The sequence below is a fragment of the Chelonoidis abingdonii genome, chromosome 6, assembly GCF_003597395.2.
Source record: "Chelonoidis abingdonii isolate Lonesome George chromosome 6, CheloAbing_2.0, whole genome shotgun sequence".
Lineage (NCBI taxonomy): Eukaryota > Metazoa > Chordata > Testudines > Testudinidae > Chelonoidis > Chelonoidis abingdonii.
In genome coordinates this window covers 50,336,952-50,358,509 of record NC_133774.1, presented here as the reverse complement: position 1 = coordinate 50,358,509, position 21,558 = coordinate 50,336,952, and the positions used below count along the sequence as shown (strand labels likewise).

At 45.2% G+C, this 21,558-nt stretch overlaps 1 protein-coding gene across 4 annotated transcripts in view; it reads left to right on the top strand.

Moving 5' to 3' along the window:
• ARHGEF28 (Rho guanine nucleotide exchange factor 28) overlaps window positions 1-21,558 on the top strand; it is a 230,453-nt gene that overhangs the window by 171,945 nt on the left and 36,950 nt on the right. For all 4 annotated transcript variants that reach the window (XM_032763554.2, XM_032763558.2, XM_032763555.2 and 1 more), the window contains 9 exons: window positions 1,045-1,167; window positions 1,863-1,980; window positions 2,901-3,155; window positions 4,192-4,268; window positions 13,029-13,207; window positions 14,229-14,317; window positions 16,455-16,637; window positions 18,944-19,072; window positions 19,817-19,911. In XM_032763554.2, the coding sequence (XP_032619445.1) occupies window positions 1,045-1,167; window positions 1,863-1,980; window positions 2,901-3,155; window positions 4,192-4,268; window positions 13,029-13,207; window positions 14,229-14,317; window positions 16,455-16,637; window positions 18,944-19,072; window positions 19,817-19,911 (1,248 nt within the window). The remainder of the gene's footprint in view (window positions 1-1,044; window positions 1,168-1,862; window positions 1,981-2,900; window positions 3,156-4,191; window positions 4,269-13,028; window positions 13,208-14,228; window positions 14,318-16,454; window positions 16,638-18,943; window positions 19,073-19,816; window positions 19,912-21,558) is intronic.

Below are 21,558 nucleotides of genomic sequence, written 5' to 3'. Positions count from 1 at the left end.
CTCCAATGCTACAACAATCAACACATGTCCAAGATTCATGTGTCCTATCACGACATGTGGTGTACCTCATCGGTGCACTAAATGCTCCAATAACAACTATGTGGGTGAAACCGGATAACCACTGCACTCTCAAATGAACTCACACAGAAAAATGGTAAAAGCCAAAAACACTATATGACCTGTGTGTGAACATTTTCACAGAATGATCACTCTATGGCTGATCTCTTAGTCCTCATCCTCAGAGGAAACCTGCAAAAGATGAGCATAAATTCATAATTCTGCTAGATACCAAAAATCATGGCCTGAATAGAGACACTGAATTTATGGCTTATTACAACTATCCATAACCCACTTAACCCTACCCATCCCCAGCTTTCTCCCTGCACCTCTATAAACAGAAAGATGTTAACGGGCCACTTCACCTTGAATGGTCTCTTGAAATATGTGCTAACTACTTATGCTAAACAGCCTGTTCCACCTTGTATTTAGTTGTGATTCTCTGTGTACATTTCCCAGACTGGAAGAGCTCTGTGTAAGCTTGAAAGCTTGTCTCTCTCACCAACAGAAGTTGGTACAGTAGAAGATATTACATCACCCACCTTGTCTCTCTAATATCCTGGGACCAACATGACTACAACAACACTGCACACTACTTGAACATGACAACACAAATAATGGTTACAACAAATAGACTTCTAAAATTCTCTGTTTTATTAAACTAAGGTAATATTAATGGCAGATCTAAGGAGATTTGTTTGAGGTTTAAAATTAAATATATGGGACCACATCCAGTTTACCTTACTTGTGTGCATAGTTGTTTTTACAGTCAATCTGCTATATATATTCCAGCCTCTATAGGCCTGATTCTACATTCCTTATGCAGATTACAACTCCCATTGATTTATAGGATGCAGTGTCAAGACCCCGTATGTGTTTATTTCCATTAACATCAATAGAAGTTACAGTCGATAGTATGCAAAAATCCTTAAACATACTCTTTACAGTTAGGTATATTGTTGAGTACATTTTTATTATTTTCATCAGTTTTCAGAGGAAAATGCCAATAAAATGAAGGAAATATATGGAGAATTTTGTAGTCATCAAAAAGAAGCTGTTAATCTCTTTAAAGAGCTGCAACAAAACAAGAAGTTCCAGAATTTTATTAAAGTAAGTTCTTACAAAAATGTAACTGTTGTTAACAAAGTGGCCAGAAAACATGTTCATAATTTGTAGTTCTGATTTAAAGAACACAGGGCCTGATTTTAAGAAGTAACCTCCCATTTTATTCATGCAATCTTGTGGGCACAAATAATTGTAGGTGCAAAATGGGAAATAGGATTGAGTTCCCTTTCAGAATCAGGTCCAAGGTATTCAATAGATCTATTGCAATATCTTATTAAAAACAAAACAAAACAGAGAGTCCTGCGTAATCAGAGAGTTGGTAAATTCCATTTTTGTTTAGATTAGAACATAAGTCTGTAATAAACACACATTCCAGTTATGAGCCACCTCATCAATTATATCTTTCAGACATCCAGCTAAACCACCTCTGACTGTATAGAAAAGATCTCCACACTGAACAAAGGATTATATATCAAATGAGGCACAGATAATGAATGTAAAGCTTGGTTTTGTGTATAATTTGCACTTTCTCAGCATTAATGGAAATGTAGATATAGACTCAATAGCTGGGAGTATCAGGATGATATCTGACATTTCACTGTGGATAGTGCAGATAATTTAACATTTTTTTTCAGTTTCAATTTTTTTAGCACATGTAGATCTAATGCCTTTTGCTAGTAAATTAATATTTTAGTGTAACTTTCCTACTTACAATAAAATATGCATAATTATTTTTAAAGCTGCGAAATAGCAATCTTTTGGCTCGACGTCGAGGAATCCCAGAATGCATTCTGCTTGTCACTCAGCGCATCACGAAATACCCAGTTCTGGTAGAAAGGATACTGCAGTACTCAAAAGGTGAGTAATAGATTCTATCTTGCCTCATATCAGAGACAAATCTGGAACTTGAATACATCTCTTGCATAATATATGCAACATAGTCCCAAAGCGTGAAATTTGCAATTGTGCTGAGAGCCAACACAAAGCCTCTGTGCACCACTTAAGCTGTCTACACGGGGTAAATGTCACCCAAACAGTATGTCTGGTGTATATATTTGTTAGGAATGGGCAGACTTTAAAAGTTTCAGAGGTCAGGTTCAGATAAGCCTCAAAATTCTGAAGAGTCTAATTGTTTTAGCAGAAGATCTTGAATGTCAGATGTGGAACTTTTTTGGGACTAAGCCTGGAAAACTATTTAAGTGAATTCAAGGAAGTGTCTCATAACTAGTGCTGGACAATAAAATGTTACAAAATGTTTTCCATTAATAGTCATACAAAGTTGCTTCAATTCTTTCTTTGCCGCCTTTGAATATTCTAGTGATCAATAAACTGACAGGCATATTTGCAAAAATGGAGAATATGCAACTATTCATGATGTAAACCAGATTCTAAATTATTTTCATCCAGTCAGGAGACATGCCATGCCATGTGATCTATGTGTATAATGTAAATTTTAAATGTTGAATACTGCAAGTGAATTGCTTATAAAGAATAAACAGTATATATGAATTATTTGCTGAAACTATTTGGCAAGTAATTCTGACTATTGAATAAATCTGAGATGATTACAAACTGCTCAGGGACATATCACAAATACAAAAAAAGACTATATTTTTCAAATAAATTACTTATCAGAAATTAATTTCCCAGGTCTGTTTACAACATATCAGTTGATTTAAGTCTGGAACTGTGTTAAGCAGATCATATAAAATCAGGAAAAATGTCATCTCTTGAATAGGGTGAATACTGTAATGTTGTCTGTTCTTTGTTTCATACAGAAGGAACAGAAGAGCATAAAGACTTATGCAAAGCCCATTGCCTGATTAAGGACATGATTGCAGCAGTAGACTTGAAAGTCAATGAATATGAGAAAAGGCAAAAATTGCTGGAGATTCTCAATAAGATTGAAAACAAAACTTATACCAAATTGAAAAATGGCCATGTTTTCAGGAAGCAGGACCTGAAAAAGAAAGAGAGGACACTTTTGCATGAAGGTTTGGTGTATTGGAAAACTGCTACTGGACGTTTCAAAGGTACCACATCTTTGCAAAGAAATTCCGTAGCTTTTTATTTGCAAATAATGTATAAAAATTAACATTTGGGTTAAAAAGAGAAAATCACTTGTAACAATAGTTCACAAATGTGAGTTCGTGAGGTAGTGGAATTTAAGGTACCGTAAGGAACAAGAAATGCTGCTAATTGCTGACAGGGTAATTCTAGATTAGAAAGTATTGTGGTTTGTATGTGATGAACAGTATACCTAGGCATGGGGCCAAATTCAGACATGACATAACCAATCACACAAGATTCTTGCACTCTGCTGCTATTTGCATTTCTTGCTGCAAACCTGCCTCTCTGCACCCGTAGCATGCAGTTTACATGCACACTGACATACTGACATATACATTTACACCACCCAGTACTTCACGTCTGATTTTGGCCCCTGGTGTCAAAATCACATTCACCTGCACTTGCAACACCTTCATTTGAGAAGAAAACTCGGGACCAAATTCGACTGGAGCCGCATATGTACATCTAAGTGCAGATTTTGGTCTACGGTGTTTAATTATACACAGTTTTCTTTTTTGCTGCCATTAACATCCCATTAAAAGCCATCTATTCATGGTTTGTCTTATAAATTAGGAAAAAATACACAAATGCTTTTACCCATATTTCCTTGTTCTGTGATTATGTCAAGCCTCAACAACAAGAAAATAAATTACTGTGGATCTGTCTTTGGATGCGATTTCTCCAAAGAACACCTAGTCACTTCAGGAGGAAATGCTGGCAATTTGGTGCTTGTCCCTTTTTTCCATACAAGTTAGTACTTACTGATCAAGTGATCCAGCATTCTGTTGCAGGAAGGGGGCAGCTAAAAGTGCCATCGTTCACACAAGCTGTAAAATGGTAGCCTGAAATTGCTTTCCGCAGACTGTGATGAGATGCACATATTTCATACTCAGTTTACTGTAAGAATTCTTAAGTTTCTATTGATCAGGATTTGTCTTCAGGTTAAAAGGAGAAATTGATTGTGATATCTTTCATTAAAACCACTCTCTTTTTTTAAAGATAGTTTAGCCCTGCTTCTAACTGATGTGCTGCTGTTTTTACAAGAAAAAGACCAAAAATATATATTTGCAGCTGTTGTAAGTATATAAACAGCATTTTTAATACATATTTTAAATATTTTACTTGTGCGTTTCTTAAAAGTTAGCTGCTCTTCTAGGTTTTGTTATCCAGTTATACTGATAGTAACATTGTTGGGTTTTTTTATGGTGCTGGGAATCTTGTCTGAGCAAAAATGTATTTGTATATGGAAAACTAAGATTATTTCCAAAGTTAGTCTATGTTCTTCTTCAAGTGCTTGCTCATGTCCGTTTCATATTAGGTGTGTGTGCTCGCCACATGCACCAGTGCTGGAAGTTTTTCCCTCAGTAGTATCCGTAGGGGAGCAACTCTAGTGCCCTCTGGAGTGGTGCCCACATGGTGCATATAAGGGGCGCTGCCAGCTCCCCCCACCCTCAGTTCCTTCTTGCCGCCAGTGACTGTGCACGGAACGTTCGCTGCTCTTACTAGCGTTGCTTAGGCTTCATTCGTGCAAACTAGAGTTCTTGTAAAGTTAGTGTACATAGTTAATAATTGAGTTAGCTAGCCCTTAGCAGCAGTTAGTTTTGTTAGTCCTTTCCGGGACTTAGGCAGAGGACGGGGCATGCCCTGGACCCCAGGCTTTAAGCCCTGTGATCACTGCTAACTGCCCCTGCCCATGAGCAATCCGCCAAGTAGCTGTCTCAGGTGGCTTGGTGAAGGTCACATAAGTGTTAAGTGTTGAATCTGCAAGTCCTTTAAATCTAGGACCAAGAAAGAGCGTGAGATCAGACTCAAAGTGCTCCTGATGAAGTCGGCACTCACTCCGACCCCAAAGCAAAGGTCTGACTCAGCACCGGGGCATCAGTGCGTAGTGCCGCGCCAGTGCCATTGTCAAGCCAGCACTGATCCCTATCCACAGCTGCAGCCAAGAAGTTCAAGAAGGCCGGTAGGGAACGGTCTCCGATTCTCTGCAAGGGGAAAGACAGGGCTGGGGGCAAGTTAAGACCAGTGCCAGGTGGCTCATCTCCCCCGTCAGGAAGTTGAGCTCAGCTCGTGTTGAGCAATGCAGCCCACCCCGTTCCTTGCCTGCAGGCCTGGATTAACTTTTTGTGAGCCTGGTGCAAACATATTTGTGGGCCTCCATGGGGAAAGGTGCAGGGGGGCGGGATGGTGAGTCTCCAGAGTGATGGGTGGGTTGGGGGCACAGCACGGCGGGAGCAGCCCCGCTCTGTGCAGCCCAGCAGGAGGCACTGTTTACAAACCTGCAGTTGCCAGATGCACACTGGCCTGCCCAGCCCTGTGCTGCCAGCATGCCCTTTCCCCTTGAGGGCAGGCCCACACCACACCACCCCCTTGCCCAATGCCCCACCCTTATGCCCAGCACCCCCTCACCTAGAGACCTGCACCACAGATCTTTATGCCCAGCCCCCATGCTCCCAGAGACCTCTCCCACTGGCCTCCTACAACTGCACAGCACCCTGCACAGCACACCGCTCGCCCAGCACCCCCCACCCATAGACCTCCCCATTGCCCACCACCTTCCTCACAGTCCCAGCATCACAGCTGCACAACACCCCATATTCCTGAGGAGATTCTGCACCAAAAAGGTAGACATTCTGCGTACAGTATTTTTAAATTCTGCAAATTTTATTTGTCAATAAATAAATGTGGAGGCTCCAACATGGCAGTGGGGACCACAGGCTACTGGTTTCACGGAGGTGGGAGATTACCCTGCAGCCTCCCCTCTACCCCACCCCACCCTGGGACAGGGACTCGACAGTGAGGCTGCATCCGACCCTGACACAGTGCAAAGACCAGGCCTGCCCCAGAAACACCCTGGGGCCCTGCCCCCTGTGCCAGGTGCACCAGGTGTGGGTGAGAAGGCTCAGCCTGGTAGCAGGATCCAAGTGCAGAGGAACTTACTATGGGGGGATCCAGGTGGGGGTAAGAGAGTACTTTGTGGGGCAGTCTGGGTGCAGGTGGCTCAGTGGGAGATCTGGATGCACAGAAGCTCATTGAGGGGTTTCAGGTGCAGGGGCAATGGGACTCTGCAGGAGATCCAAGTGAAGGTGTTTGGGGCTCAGCAGGGGGTGTGTGTCTAAGTGCAGGGGAGGTGAGGTTCATCGAGGGGGTGCAGGTGGTTGGGTTTCAGTGGGGAGGGTGTCTGTGGGGGCTCATCAGGGTGGTACAGATGCAGGGGAGGTGTGGCTTGTCAGGGTGAGGGTTCAATGGGCCAGCTTCTGCCAAGGGGATGCTGCATGCTGGGGTCCAGTTTCCCCCACCCTCGCATCCCCCATCCCCTTCTCTTCCCCATCCTATGCCCCTTCCCCACTGCCCCATCTCCTCCTCATCCCATGCCCTTCCTTCACCCCTGCCTCTTTCCTCCTGCCTCCGTTTCCCCCAACCCCTTCTCTTTCCCATCCCATGCTCTTTCCCACTGATCCATCTCCTCCCCACCCAACCCCCTTTGGCCCCACTGCCTCTTTCCCCCCGCCCCACTTCTCTTCCCCATCCCATGCCCCTTCCCCACCACTTCATCTCTTGTCCAGGCTTGGGGGGTAGGGGTGAACCCCCCACCCCCCCAGCATGAGCCTGTGGAGTGGGTTGGGGTCAGGTCGCTCCACTTCCTGCCACCTGGTGAGTGCAGGGCAGACCTGATCCGCACTCACGGGGTGGCGGGAATTGGCGTGATTCGGCCCCGGCCCACTTGGCTCTGCTCCTCTGGCTCCAAGACTTTGCAGGAGGGAGTACTGCCCCCAGGCACTCACTGCTGGCGCGGCTGGGAGCCGGTGGAGCGGGCTGGGGTCAGGTCGCTTCACTTCTCGCCGCCCAATGAGTGCTGGGTGGGCCCAACCCCTGCTGCAGTCCCCTGGGATGCATAGCTCAGGGGAGAGAGTTTGGGGGGAAAGAGGCGGAGTGGGGCGGGACTCTGGTGGAGCAGGGATGGGAAGAGGCGTGGGGGTGGAGCGGGGGGGGGGCAGCTTTCCTGGCAGGTTCAGCCGGCCGGGGGATTGGGCTGGCAGGGGCCCCTTCTGATTCTGCGCCTGGCGCCATGGTAAACCAGTACTGCTTGCCTGGAAGCCCAGACACAGAGGCGAGCCTTCATCATCTTCAGGTGCCATCGATGCTTGAAGCACTCCAGGCTGTGCAGGAGATCCTGATGTTCCTGGTGCTGCCCATACCAGCTCCGGCGGTGCCCAGACCTCGGGATAAGCGCACCTTGGGGCCTTTCTGTCCTCCCCATCGAGGGGGATGTCCCACCACCGCTCACCCACTCTAAGCCATCATGCCTCGGATTTAGGGAGGCAGATGCATCGGAACCCTCTACAGTCACTGGACCTTGGGCACCAGCAGCAGGATTCGAGGCGGACTTCGCTGGTTACCTGGTGCAGACTCGCAGAGGCGCACACTCCCTGACAGGAATGTTGGGGCCAGCCCTTCGTGTCACCGGAATGTCATTACAGATCCCGGGAATGATTGGAGGACCACAGCCACAGTTCCCACCAACAATCCCTGAGACAGGTGTCACCATATTCAGAGAGGTCCCCCTGACATCTGGCCCACAGTACCTCCAAGTCCTCCTCCTCATCCCAGTACTGGTCTCAAAGCATGAGGCATGGATTGCCAGTCTCCTGTCGCAGATCTGCAAGCGTGACTGGTCCCCGAGGTTCCTGTGGAGGCGCATGTCCTGCTTGGACTGGTCCTCCTCTAGATGCGACTGTGATTATCGCCAGGCATGCAGTCGCCGATCCAGTGGATCCAGGTCACCGGGCAGCAATTGCTCCGGATATGGCATGGCTCTGGTATGGCTCCACATTGTTGGAGCAGCCTCCCAGACCCTCAGTGCTGCCTGCGTCTTTACTACTGAACCCTGTCCTGTGGCCCCAGGTCCAGTAGCCGGGCCTATGGTACCCCTGGAATCTGTGGGAATTCACCCAGCCCTCCCAGCATGCATGCTCAGCATCGGGAGCCTCGGACAGGCCTGTGGCATCGACAACCCAACTCTGGTGCCTGAGGCCCCAGGGATAAGACCCAGCAAGTCCATGTGGACCAAAGAGAACAGTCTTCTGGACCACCAATGGGTGTCATGTAACCCACGGTACCAGCCTCCTCCTTGTCGTCGCTGGACGAGGCCATCATGGAGCCCCTCACCCGATTCCTCTGGATGAGCTGTTGAAGAGGGTCACATCCAACCTTGGCCTGCAGGTGGAGTAGTTGGAGGAGCAAGTGGACTCCATATTTGATGTCCTCTCCACAGCCTCTGGTAAGGTAGCCCTTTCCCTTCACAAAGGGGTACTGAAGATATCCAATGCCTTGTGGCAAACCCCCTTCTCTCTGCCCTCCATTTCCAAATGGATAGAGCATTAGTACTTTGTCTTGATTAAGGGGCACGAATACCTTTACTCTCATTCTGCCCCAAATTCACTGGTGGTCGAGGCAGTTAACCACAGTAACGCCAGGGGCAACCCAGAGTTACCCAAAAAAAATAGACTCCAGGAGACTGGACTTGTTCAGACAAAACATTTATTCCTCATCTAGCTTACAGTTGAGGGTGACCAGCCACCAGGCCCTCCTTGGCCGTTACGACTTTAATATGTGGCAGACTGTGGCCAAGTTTGAGAATGCCCTCCTGGAAAGTTCCTGGAAAGAATTCCGGGTGATCCTCAGTGAAGGCACGGCCACTGCCAGGGTAGCCCTTCAAGCAGAATCTGATGCTGCTGAAGGACTCCCCATATACCCTAAAAACCCTGGGGCTCTATATTCCGGGCCTGGCACATAAGCAGTTCAAACCGCAACTTTCCCAGGGGCAAGGGAGCCAGCCCCAGCAGGACCTGACGCACAAAAATCCCAAGGACTACAGATGGAGGTGCACAGTCTGTTTCCTGGATCCTATTTTCCCAATTTTTTTGAAACTGCCTTTCCTTTTTCCTCCTGGCGTGGTCGGCAATAACTTCGGACTGCTGGGTCCTCAGTATGGCAGTGCAGGGATACACCCTCCAATGTACTTACACCGCCCCCACCCTCTCTGTCCCTCATTAGGGACTCTTCTCACAAGAATCTTCCTGAGCAGGAGATTCAGGGACTCTTACAGCTGGGGATGATCCTGCCTCCGTACCGGAACAAGGGTTTCTATTCCCAGTACTTTCTGATCCCAAAGGTCAAGGGTGGTCTGTGTCCCATCCTGAACCTGCAAGACCTCAACAGATACCTAAAGAAAGCTAAAGTTTCTCATGGTCTCCCTGGCCTCCTTTATCCCCTCCCTGGATCAGGGAGACTGGTATGCCGCTCTCGATCTGAAAGACGCATACTTTCACATAGCAATCTTCCCAGGACACAAACGCTTTCTCTGTTTTACGGTTGCCTCGGCCACTACCAGTTTGCGGTCCTTCCGTTTGGCCTGACGAGAGCACCAAGGGTGTTCACCAAGTGTATGGCAGTAGTCGCGGCCTACCTCAGATGTTGAGGAATCCAGATTTACCTGTACCTCAACGACTGTCAGGTCAAAGGCAGCTCCCAGGCTCAGTCCAACGTGACATCACTACACTACAAGTCACGTGCTGCTGCATAGGACTACTGATCAGCTACAAAAAGTCCATGTTAGTTCCAATTCAAAGGATAGAATTCATTGGAGCCGTGCTCGACTCGACCCAGTGGAGAGTGTGCCTGCCTTTAGACATGTTTCGCTCCCTCATGGACTTCATCGCAGAAGTGTCCGCGTTTCCCCTGACAACAGCTTGTACATACGTGGTCCGCCTTTCCAGACTCTGCATGCTGCCCCTGCAGCAATGGCTGGCATCAACCTATTCCCAATCCAGGGACCACCTGGAAAAGATTGTAACCATCCCTCCGCTGCTTCGCATCTTGCTGCAGTGGTGGACTGATTGCAGGAAGACCCTAGAAGGAGTCTCGTTCAACAGTCCCGCTCCATCTGTCGAGCTAATGTTGGATGCTTTGGACCTCGATTGGGGGTGCAGCTCTGACATCTCTGGACCCAGGGGATGTGGACTCTAAAGGAGACAATGTTACATGATAAATGTCAAGTTGCTCAGAGATGTCCAGCTGGCCTGTAGGGTCGTCCTGCCGCACCTGGTGGGCAAAGTGGTGAGAGTTTTGACGGACAATATGTCCTTGATGTTCTGTATCAACAGGCAAGGAGGAGCACGCTTGTCGGTTCTCTGCCAAGAAGCTTCCTGTCTCTGGGATTTCTGCATCGACCACGGCATCCATCTGGAAGCTGGTCACCTCCCCCGGCATCAGGAACGCCCTAGCAGAACACCTCAGCAGGGACTTCTCCTCTCATCACGAGTGTTTGCTCCACCCAGAGGTGGCCTGCATTATCTTCCAGAAGTGGGGAAGCCCTTCAAGCAGAATCTGGCAAAACAGAAAGTGCCATTGGTTTTGCTCCTGACAGGGCTTGAGCAAGGACTCCCTCTCCGATGCCTTCCTCCTGTCGTGGGCTGAGGGTCTGATATTTCCTCCGATCCTTCTGGTCAGCCGGGTCCTAGTGAAGATCAAGAGAGACAAGGCACAGATTATCATAATCACCTCTTCGTGGCCTCGCCAGCACTGGTTTGGCACGCTCATGAACATGGCGGTGGCCCCTCCTAGGCACCTTCCCTATCGCCCAGACCTGCTGTCACAGGATCACAGTCGGCTCCTACACCCCAACCTGGAGTCTCCATACCTCTTGGTGTGGATGGTCTGTGGTTGAACCTGGAGGAGCGTACCTGCTCGGAGGAGGTCCAGCAGGTCCTCCTCAGAAGTAGGAAGCCATCCACGAGACTTAACTTACCTGATCAAGTGGATAAGTTTTTCCTGCTGGATGTTGGAGTGTGGCATTTCTCCCTCGTGTTCTTCAGTGCAGTCCATCTTGGACTACTTACTGCAACTCAGGACCCGGGGTCTGGTGCATTCTTCCATTAGAGTGCACCTTGCAGCCATCTCTGTGTTCCACCAGCTGATCCAAGGTCAGATGATCTTTTCTCACAACATGACTGTCAGCTTCCTGAGATGCCTTGAGTGGCTTTACCCACAGGTACGGGCCCCTGTCCTGCAGTGGGACCTTAACCTGGTCCTCTCCAGGCTCACAGGCCTGCCTTTTGAGTTGCTGGGCTCCTGCTCCCTTCCTTACTTGTCCTGGAAGGTCACTTTTTCCTGGTGGTGATGATGTTGGCGAGACGAGTCTCAAAGATTAAGGCCTTGACCTCCGAACCACCTTACACAGTGTTTTATCAAGGCAAGGTCCAGCTGCGGCCCCACCCAACCTTCCTACTGAAGGTGGTATCTTCCTTCCACATGAGCCAGGATGTGTTCCTGCCTGTGTTCTGTCCAAAGCCACAGAAGATTGATAAGGAGAGGTGTCTGGACACGCTTGACATCCAGAGGGCCTTGGCTTTTTATTTAGAATGTACCAAGCCTTTCCATAAATCGACCCAGCTCTTCATCGCTACGGTGGATAGGATGAAGGGCCTTCTGCTTTCTTTGCAGAGGATTTCCAGCTGGATCACCTCTTGCGTAAAGACCTGTTACGACCTAGAAAAGGACCCGCCACCGCAGATGATCGTCAGGGCCCCTTCGACTAGAGCACAGGCATCTTCGGTGGCCTTCCTGGTGCACATCCCTATCCAGGACATCTGTAGAGCCGCGATATGGTCTTCGGTCCACACGTTTACGTCTCATTACACCATCATTCAGCAGACCAGAGATGATGCTGGGTTCAGCAGAGCTGTATTACAATTTGCCTAGCTGTGAACTCCTACCCACCTCCACAGGAACTGCTGGAAGTCACCTAATGGAATGGACATGAGCAGGCACTAGAAGAAGAAAAGACCTTTTCCATGTTCTGTGAGATGTGTCACTCATGTCCATTTCACGGCCTGCCCCCCTTCCCCATTGTCAGAGTTTCCTGCAAGAAGGAACTGAGGGCAAGGCGAGTCAGCAGTGCCCCTTGTGCCGCACCCTGTGGGCGCCACTCAAGAGGGCACCAGAGCTGCACCCCTACGATACTGCTGACGGAAGAACTTCTGGCACCACCGGTGCATGTGGTGAACACACACACCTAATAGGGAATGAACATGAGCAACACTACTCGCAGAACAACAGTTATGGAAAAGGTAACTGTCTTTTTTAGGAAGAGGGAGTTGAGCAGAAAAGAGGGGAGAATTTATTTTTAAGTTGTGTCTCACCTGATTATGAAGGTTCATAATAGAGCAGGTTCTTTTAGTTTTGTGTAAAAGTAAATTTAAAATCTGTAAAGCAAAAGTGAAGATTTATTTTAATTGCAAATACAGTAATAAATACATTATATGTCAAATATATAAAATGTTTGTGAGTAAATTTTTCAAAAGCACCTACATGAATTTGGAGCTTAAATCTCATAGAAAATCAATGGGATTTAGGCTTCTAAATCACTTGGATGGTTTTGAAAATTTTGCCCTTGAGGAACTCTGCACAAGCCTATGCAATTAGACATCAGGGGAAAAGACAGAAACATTATTCCTAACCCAGGTAGTCTATAGGACACTACAGAGTGACATTTTTTAACATATAAACACCAGTTTTACCCCAATAATTTATCCCAAAGACAGTGTAAAATAAATCATAATTTGACTTTTGAAAGGAATACTTGATAGAATATTTGCTTGCCTGCATTCAAACTTGAGCCCACCAGCTGATTTTTGGCAAAATACACTTAGAGTGTGACCATAAAAGTCAAGACTAAGATTAATTTGAAAAAGTAACAATTGTCCTTTTAAAAATGCTTATCTTTTGTAATACGATAATTTTTCTTCTGCGTTTGTTGTGATTATTTTCTATAGGACCAGAAGCCTTCAGTTATATCTCTTCAGAAGCTGATAGTAAGAGAGGTAGCCAATGAAGAAAGAGGGATGTTTCTGATTAGTGCTTCATCGGCAGGGCCTGAGATGTATGAGATTCATACAAATTCTAAAGAAGAACGCAATAACTGGATGAGGCAGATTCAAGATGCAGTCGAAAGGTACAGGAAGGTGTTTGTATTTCTTTTTACCATGCAAAGAAGGCGCATGTCTTATGGTAGGAATTGTATCTCACTAGAGCTGTGCCAACCCTGTCAGTTCAGGCTTGCATGGGGCTCAGCAAGCCATTTTTCTTGTTGGTTTTGTTTCACGTGGATTTTCACCCCACAGCCAAATTCAGCAATGGCATAAGTGGACTCAGGTTCATTTGATGTCAGTATCTGGCTCCCACTATTCTATGTTAGTTCATTGCCAAATACTCACTGGAGTCACCCGTATGTTTCTGTGGTGAAATGGAGGTTTTTTTCTTTCAATTGGGGTCTCACATAAACCCCAAAACCTCAGAGTGAAACTTGGCCAAACAGCTAAGTTTCTCTGAGTTTCCGTCGGAAACTGTACACCTTTCCCCTTTCCCTATGAGACCTCATGTGCAAGCCAGCTCAGATTCGCTGTCCCTGTCTTTGGCATTCATGATATTCTGGGGTAATGTAGACCTCCAGACCTTCTCATGTCCTTGGGAAATCTCCCTCATATCTTCTTGGGATGGCCAGCTGGCCTGCTGCCTCAAGTTTAGTTGACAAGATAAATCTGCTCCTCATAATCCCCCAAAATATCTTCGCAGTACCACAGCTATGAGGGGGCCATCCATTCATTCTTAAAGACATTGGAGAGAAGGGTCAAGGCATACTATTAGCCCACAGAAGTAGGTGTGGTCTCAATCTTTGCCCAGTTTGCAAATCTCAGTGAACTAAGGTTGGACTGAGTATTTTCCAGGTTTGAAGATTTTATGAAATATTTGCACAGCTGTAGTTTTTTTTTTTTTTTTTTTGGGCAGTCTTATTATGGTGAAGAGAAACACAGAGCTTAGTTTTGAACTACTTAATATTTTAAAAGAGGGTCTGCTTCTCTGTTAGAGCAGAAGTTGATAACATTGCATTTTATTTTTTATGGCTGAAAAATTTCTGTATGCGTGATATATACAGATTTACTTTATCTGCCTTTGTTTGCATTTCAACATTAAAGTTGCCCGGAGGAAGAAGGAAAAATTAGCGAATCTGATGAGGATAGACGGATAGCTGAGGCCAAAGCAGCCAAGATTAAAAAATGTCAAGGTACAGTGCCTCTCACACTACGCTTAAAATTCCAGTGCCAGAGTTAGGAGTGTAAAAATAATCTGGATTACTGACTAATAAGGGGATGTACAACAGGTGCTCAGACACCATAGTGATGACTTCAGGATGGTTGGATTGATAGATAAACTTCAAAAGTGGTAAAGCAAGGAAGTGCTTTGAGGTGTGTGACTTGAGCCTAGACTTATTTATTTCTTTGATATTTCATTGTATCCACCTGTTTTATATTTTGACCTACTGAAATCAATACAAGAAAAAGTATTGAAAAAGCCAAGGAAATGTTTGAAATGTTTTCAAATAGACATTAAACAGGTATAGTTCTTTATTTCCGAAATAGCCTAAACCTTCAGTAGTTACATGGATTTGTATTTCTTTATAACAACTCATCTGTCACCACTTCATTGTATATTATCCAAACATACAGCATTTAGGCCTAGGCTGCGCACTTTTGACACGGTGAGATACAAATTGCACATCTTTGGTGCTGCTCTCAGGGATGATTGACTCCAGGGGAGAGCAAGTGGTAGAGTTGCTAATATTTGAGTATTACATTCCAGGGGTGTAATCCAGACCAGTGAGGGGTTGTCACTGCCTGCCCTGCAACCTTGGGTGCCTCACAATGCTTTGCTGCTGTAGCTCCAAACCTGGGTTGCTCACAGACAGCCAAACAGCATGCAAGTCACACTGACTGCCTATGTGTAGCTGCAGCCTGCCAGCTGTACAACAGCCACATTCTGGCTTCTAACAGCCTTGGTAACCACTTGCAGGGTCACCTCAACACACTCCCAGTCCCAAACTTTCCTCAAATATGTGTGTTCTGCATTGTGCAGCCCTCTGCTGGACAGTTCCAATATTATTGGCCTGTTGCTCCTGGAAGGTGTCAGTGTACAACAGTTTTCTATATTAACTGCAGTTACCAAACAATTCAGTTTAAACACTACACTGGAGTAGTTTTGATTAAAGAATAAAACAAGTTTAACTACAAAGAGAGAAATTTTAAGTGAATACAAGTACAAGGTATTAAAGTCAGAAATGGTTGCAAGAGAAATAAAGATAAAATGCTTTCTAGTAACTAAAACTTAACAAACTAGTCTTGGTTCAAGGTAAAATTCTTACCACAGGTTCCAAGCAATATTGCTGATCAAATTTTCATGTCAGGATCACTCATAAAATCCAAACGCTGGTTCCTTTCTCTTCTTGGGAGAAAAAGAGAGAGAGAAAAAGTCGGGGGTGTTTTTGCCCCTCACTTTTATAGTCCAGGCAGCCTTTGAAATGCATTTTCCTGAGGGTTATCCCTAGATAAAGTTCCTTCCTGCTGTGATGATTGAGACAAGAGTCTCGTGGTGAAAGAAAAGTCTTGTTGTTTGTTAAAATGTAGATTGATCTATTCCTGCTCCCTCCCTCCCCCACTTTGCTGCCAAAAAATGGCCACTTGATGGGTGATTGCCAATCAGATTTGATGACACCTGGCTAGAGGTGCCAGCTTGTATTTTGTCTTTGAAAAACAGGTTTCTCCCCTCCTTCCCCTGATTTGTCTGGTGGACACCTTTCACCATGATATTATTGACCTGCAAGTTATTGATACCTCACAAGGCAAATTTTGTTCAAAGATTACAATCATATATACGATATGAATACTGCGGTGCATTTGGTCATAATGGGGAGGACAACTTTAGATCTCCACTGAGACCTTCGTGGTGGAGGCTAATTAGAGATACACTGAATCCTCACTTCCTCTAGCTGCCTTAGCCAGGCCTCCTTCATGGAATTGCCCACTTTTTGGGCTGCATCAAATGGCTGAGGGGCCGCACAATGTAGTCAAGATTACATCATCAGAATTCCTCAACGGTCAGACTTTCTGCCACTGTGGGAACTTTGTCAGGATCTGGGTCAGCTTTCATCAGTGCAGACCATGGATGGAATGAATCTTGTCCCTTTCAGTTTACAAAAAGTATCATGCAAACTGAGTCACTCCTTGGCTTTGTTTGTAGGTATGTAGTAGCTTTGAATTAGCAATGATAATGTGGCAGATGGATAAGAGGAGGAGTGGGAAGCGTACTTTACCTTCAGAACAGAATGGTATTATTGCTAACATAATATGTCCAAATTTGGTTAATAGAATCTCTGAGTAACCAGGACCAGCAGATCTGCAGTTATTTGGAAGATAAGCTGCATATCTACGCAGAGCTTGGAGATATGAGTGGATTTGAGGATGTCCATGTGGAACCACATCTCCTTATCAAACCTGACTCTGGAGAAATGCCACAGGCTTCCTCATTGTTGGCGGCAGCACTCAGGGAAGGTGAGCGTCTAGAAGGAAATGAAGCATCAAGTGTGTAGATCACAGATGCTGGCTTCCAACTTTCCCCTTGTGTGCTCAACCCCTGCTCATCCCCAGGCCCTGCTCCCACTCCGCCCCTGCCTAGCTCCACCCCCTTCCCCGAGTGTGCCCTGTCCCCACTCCTTCCTCTCCCTCCCAACGCCTCCTGCACATCATGAGATGCCCTGGGAGGAAGAGGGAGAAGTTGAACATCTGGGCCGCCAGTGGGCGGGAAGTGCTGGGGAAGGGTAGCTTGGCTGCTGCTGGGTGCTAAGCACGCGCTAATTTTTTTCCGTGGGTGCTCCAGCCCTGGAGCACCTCCAGAGTCGGCTCCTATTGTGTAGATAGGCCCCGAGGGAGGTATTTGAAGTGAATAATCCATTGAAATCCGCTTAGTTTGCAGCCATATTGCTTTATGGTATGGTTTAGCAAGGACTCAAAAGCTCAGCAGGTTTTAGCTATGTGAATAGCTGGATAAGAGACCTCCAAAAAATGTCTACCCTAGTGCTGTAGGAGATGGTGCTGTTGGTTGCATGTTTTATGGAGTCATAAAAATGTAGGGCTGGAAAAGAGACCATGTAAACCACAGGATTCTCTGCATGTAAACCTCGACCACTCCTGACAGGTCCAGCCTGTTCATAAAAACCTTCAGTGCTGGGGATTCTACAACCTCCCTTGGAAGCCGATTCCCAGACTTAACTACCCTTATTGTTAGATATTAGTAAAAGCTTTCTAACCTCCGTTGCTGCAGATTAAGCCCATTGCTACTTGTGCTGCCTTCAGTGGACATGGAGAACAATCAATCACTGTCCCCTTTATAACAGCCCTTGACATATCTGAAAACTGTTATTAGGTCCCCCCTCAGTCTGCTTTTTTCAAGACTAAACATGCCCAATTTTTAACCTTTCCTCAAAGTCAGATTTTCTAACCCTTTTAGATTTTTGTTGCTCTCTTCTGGTCTCTCTACAGTTTGTCCACATCTTTCTTAAAATGTGGAACCCAAAGCTGGACACAGTACCCAGCTGAGGCCTCACCAATGCAAAGAAGATTGGGACAGTTACCTCCTGTGTCTTGCATACAGTCAATGCACCACAGAACAATATTAGCTTTTTTCACAACTTCATCATGTTGGTTCATATTCAGTTTATGATCTGCTATAAATCCCAGATCTTTTTCAGCAGTACTATTGCCTAGCCAATTATTCTCCATTTTGTAGTTGTACATTTTGATTTTTCCTTCCCAAGCATAGTGCTCTGCACTTTTGTCTATTGAATTTCATCTTGTTGATTTCAGACCAATTCTCCAGTTTCTCCAAGTCATTTTAAATTCTAATCCCGCCTTTCCAGGTGCTTGCAACCTCTCCTATCTTAGTGGTCTCCACAAATTTTATAAGTAAATGGTCCACTCTGTTATCCAACTCATCAATGGAAATGTTGAATAGTACCAGACCCAGAAAAGACCTCTGCAGGACCCCACTAGATATGTTCTCCCTATTTGAGAGTGAACAGTTGATCACTACTCTTTGAATATGGTTTTTCAACCAGTTCTGTGCCTGCCTTATAGTAATTTCATTTAGATCACGTTTTCATAGTTTGCTTATGAGAATTTCATGCGGGTCTGTGTCAGAAGCCTTACTGAACTCAAGATGTAGCACGACTACTGCTTCCCCCCACATCCAACCCTGTCAAAGAAGGAAACTCTGACTGATGATGGGTGAAATCTATAGGAAAAAACTTGTCCATGTTTTGGAGGTGTTCATGATGGAAGAATATTTTCTTCTAATATTATTTCAAACCAGTTATATTTTAATTAAATGTACTGTCTGAGTATAATGTTATCATTCTGTCTACTGAGAAATACATAGATTCACAGTGAAAAGCCCCAAGTTCAAAGTAAGTTCATATGTTGCCAAGAAGGTATTACTTAGATGCTGGAAAAATGTATCTCCATTTTCATAGTGGAGCCTGACCTCTCTGAGGGTGCATCTTATGAGATAATTATCTCTTGGTTATAGGATAAAAACAATAATGTACATGGGAACCCTAGGTAAGTCACTTACAACTAAGTATAATAGAGCATACACACATCCTCCTATTTCTCTCTATATTTAATTTTGATTTTCCTTCCCATATCTCTTTCGCTGTTGATGGTGCTGTAAATATCTGGGTTTTGAGGTTAATGTTACAGCAGTTCCCAAGGGGATCACTTTCCAGTACAAAAATACTGTAATTATTTATGTGGAATGTATTTGTTTCATTGATTTCTGTAACACATATTTTCCTCTCCAGCTGAAAGCCTCCATGTTGCTGTAACATCATCACAAGCAAATGACACAAACCGGTCATCAGAGCAGAGTACTGGAGAACCAAGCTTGACACACACACTTAGTGCCAACGAAATATTTGAATCTCCTACTCGTAAGTAAAACGTGACACTTTTACTTGCCCAGATAACAGTACTAATTGTCTCAGGATGTTTCCCCGCCTTCTGCAATCCATAACAGTCTAGGTTCAATAAAGAACAATATAGTAGTAGTAAAAAAATACAGCAGAGCAGATCCTCAGCTGGTGTACATTGGCATAGCTTCATTGAAGACAGTGGATAGTTTTCACCAGGTGAGGATCTGCCTTGATGTGTACCTTCCTCCAGTCCACATTAATATTTCATATATGTATAAAATGCACTATCTTGTCTTTACTGTTGAATTTCATAGCAAGCATATATTCCCTTTTAAATAATTTCTGCTGATTTTCATGAGGCCCTATAAATCAGCTGATGTGCAGAGCTTAACATTCCAATTGTTAGATTTCTTAACTAGTTGAAAATTCTGGTACTGAACCTTGTAAAACTACTGATCCAGTGAAGTTCCAGCTATATTTATTTCATAACGTGTTGGGTTTTTTTTTACAAGTGGGGCATTTCTTATTTTTTGAGACAGAAAAGGAAGAAATGCCAGCTTCTCTCTCTCAGTCATATTTCCCATCAGCATCTATATGTGGGTTGGGGACAATTTATGTAAATCTGTAATTTCAGCATCCTGTAGGTTTAACACAAGTGTGCTGTTTGTTTCTCTGTTCAGAAAAGGAATGTACTGTGTAATGTTTAGCATTTTTCTTATTTTTCTGTCTGTCCCACACATTTTGTTGGGTTTTCATCACTAGTTACAGAAGTAAAAAGAGATGAAGAATCTTGTGACTTCAGTCCGAGGATTTGTCATGCCGTGAATGAAGTGGCAGGCTCTATGATGGGGGATAAGGTACTGTAAATGATCTATCTTCCTATGTGTTTGTATAGCACCCACCCCAACAGGCTCTGCAATCCAGACTGGAGGTTCCTGCAGTGCAGATAAATAAAGAATAATAACGTGGTATTTAAGGACTGTATCTGTGCCCACAGCACTGGATGGGTGCATTTTATTAAGCCCAAATAAATAAATAAATTTAAATTAAATGAAGGTCACTGGAGCTAACTGTGGCAGCCTTATAAGCCTGTGGGCTTAGAGCAGCAGCTGCAGGGCCACTCTGTGCCAGTTGTGCAGTGTTAAGGTTCCTGGATCCATCCTGACCTGCTACTTAACACCAACCTATGTTGGGAGGATAATAGGGCTCTCTCCACTCCCCTCTCTGACACATGGTAGTGAACGCCCCTGTGTGGCATAGATCTCTGATGGCACAAATAGGACCTGTGCTGGCTGTCCTTACCAGGGTGACTTTCACGTCACTACCAACTCCCATATATAACAGACTTGGTGTTCTTACACCAAGTCACTTTTAAATTTTAAGTGACACAAAACAGAACAATTTCAAAATGAGAGAAACTACCAATATTGCAAAATCCCTTAACTCTTTAAACAACTCATGCAATTAATTCCAAACTGTTGGACTGAAAAATCTCTCCCTGACAGAGCGTACGTGGGAAACATTTCAGGCAGCAGCAAGATGCTTTTTCAGAAAGTTAGAATGGGGATCAAAATTGGGTGAAAACTAAGGCCTTCCTGTAGAGAGAAGGGGCAAACTGGGAGCTTTACAGAGAAGCAGAAAAAGGGGGAAAGTGGAAGAGAGAGAGAAAGATGGGGGAAAATATTAAACATGGAAAGCAACACTATAAAAATGCTTAGAAACGGCAGGGAAAAGACAAAAAGTTAAAAAAGAGATCAGACGGGTAAAAGTGAGAGAGAATGAACAAAAACTAGGTGAGATGCACCAATCCCACCTGGGGTTTGAGGAGACACATTCAGACCCATCGCAGACTTTGGGCTTCCAAGGCAAAACAGCTGGGAACCAAAGCTTCTTGCTGTGTAATAAATCAGCCACCAGGAGGTGGCAGAACGAGCATACACAAGAGAAGAGAGAAGGGATTTCAAGGGCAGCCGACGCTTTCAAACCTTTCTTAGAGGATGGTCATGGGCACGGATTGTCCAATGCTATGTTCTGATTGGCCCATTTGGCGCTTTTTAGTGATGTCAGTTGCCATCCAGGCCCAGCTGTGATCTCAGTTCCATCTCATGCCCATTATATGGAATTCAAAAGGTTTAATAAGAATAAATAAGGGGGAATGGTTGGTCACCTTTCCTCCCATAGATACTCCTCTTTCTCCATTTAACATAAGAGCTGTAGGATTTTACAGCAATCCCTCTCTGCCCTGCTTTCTGTGCCAACATTCCCTCCTGTCCTCCTCTTTCCCCTTCCCTCCTCCTTGTCCCGCTTTCTCTGCCTCAAACCAAACTTTAACCAAAGCAGCCCAGTTCCTTCTTCAGAGCTGCTCAGCTCTGCAACCTGCCCAGAAGGGGAGATGGCAGCTCTTCCATCTTCTAGTGCTCCTGCTGCACTGGGACTTCAGCAGGGAATCTGCTGCAGAGCTGAGCACCACTAAAGGAGCAGCTTTTCAGTTAATGTTTACAGTG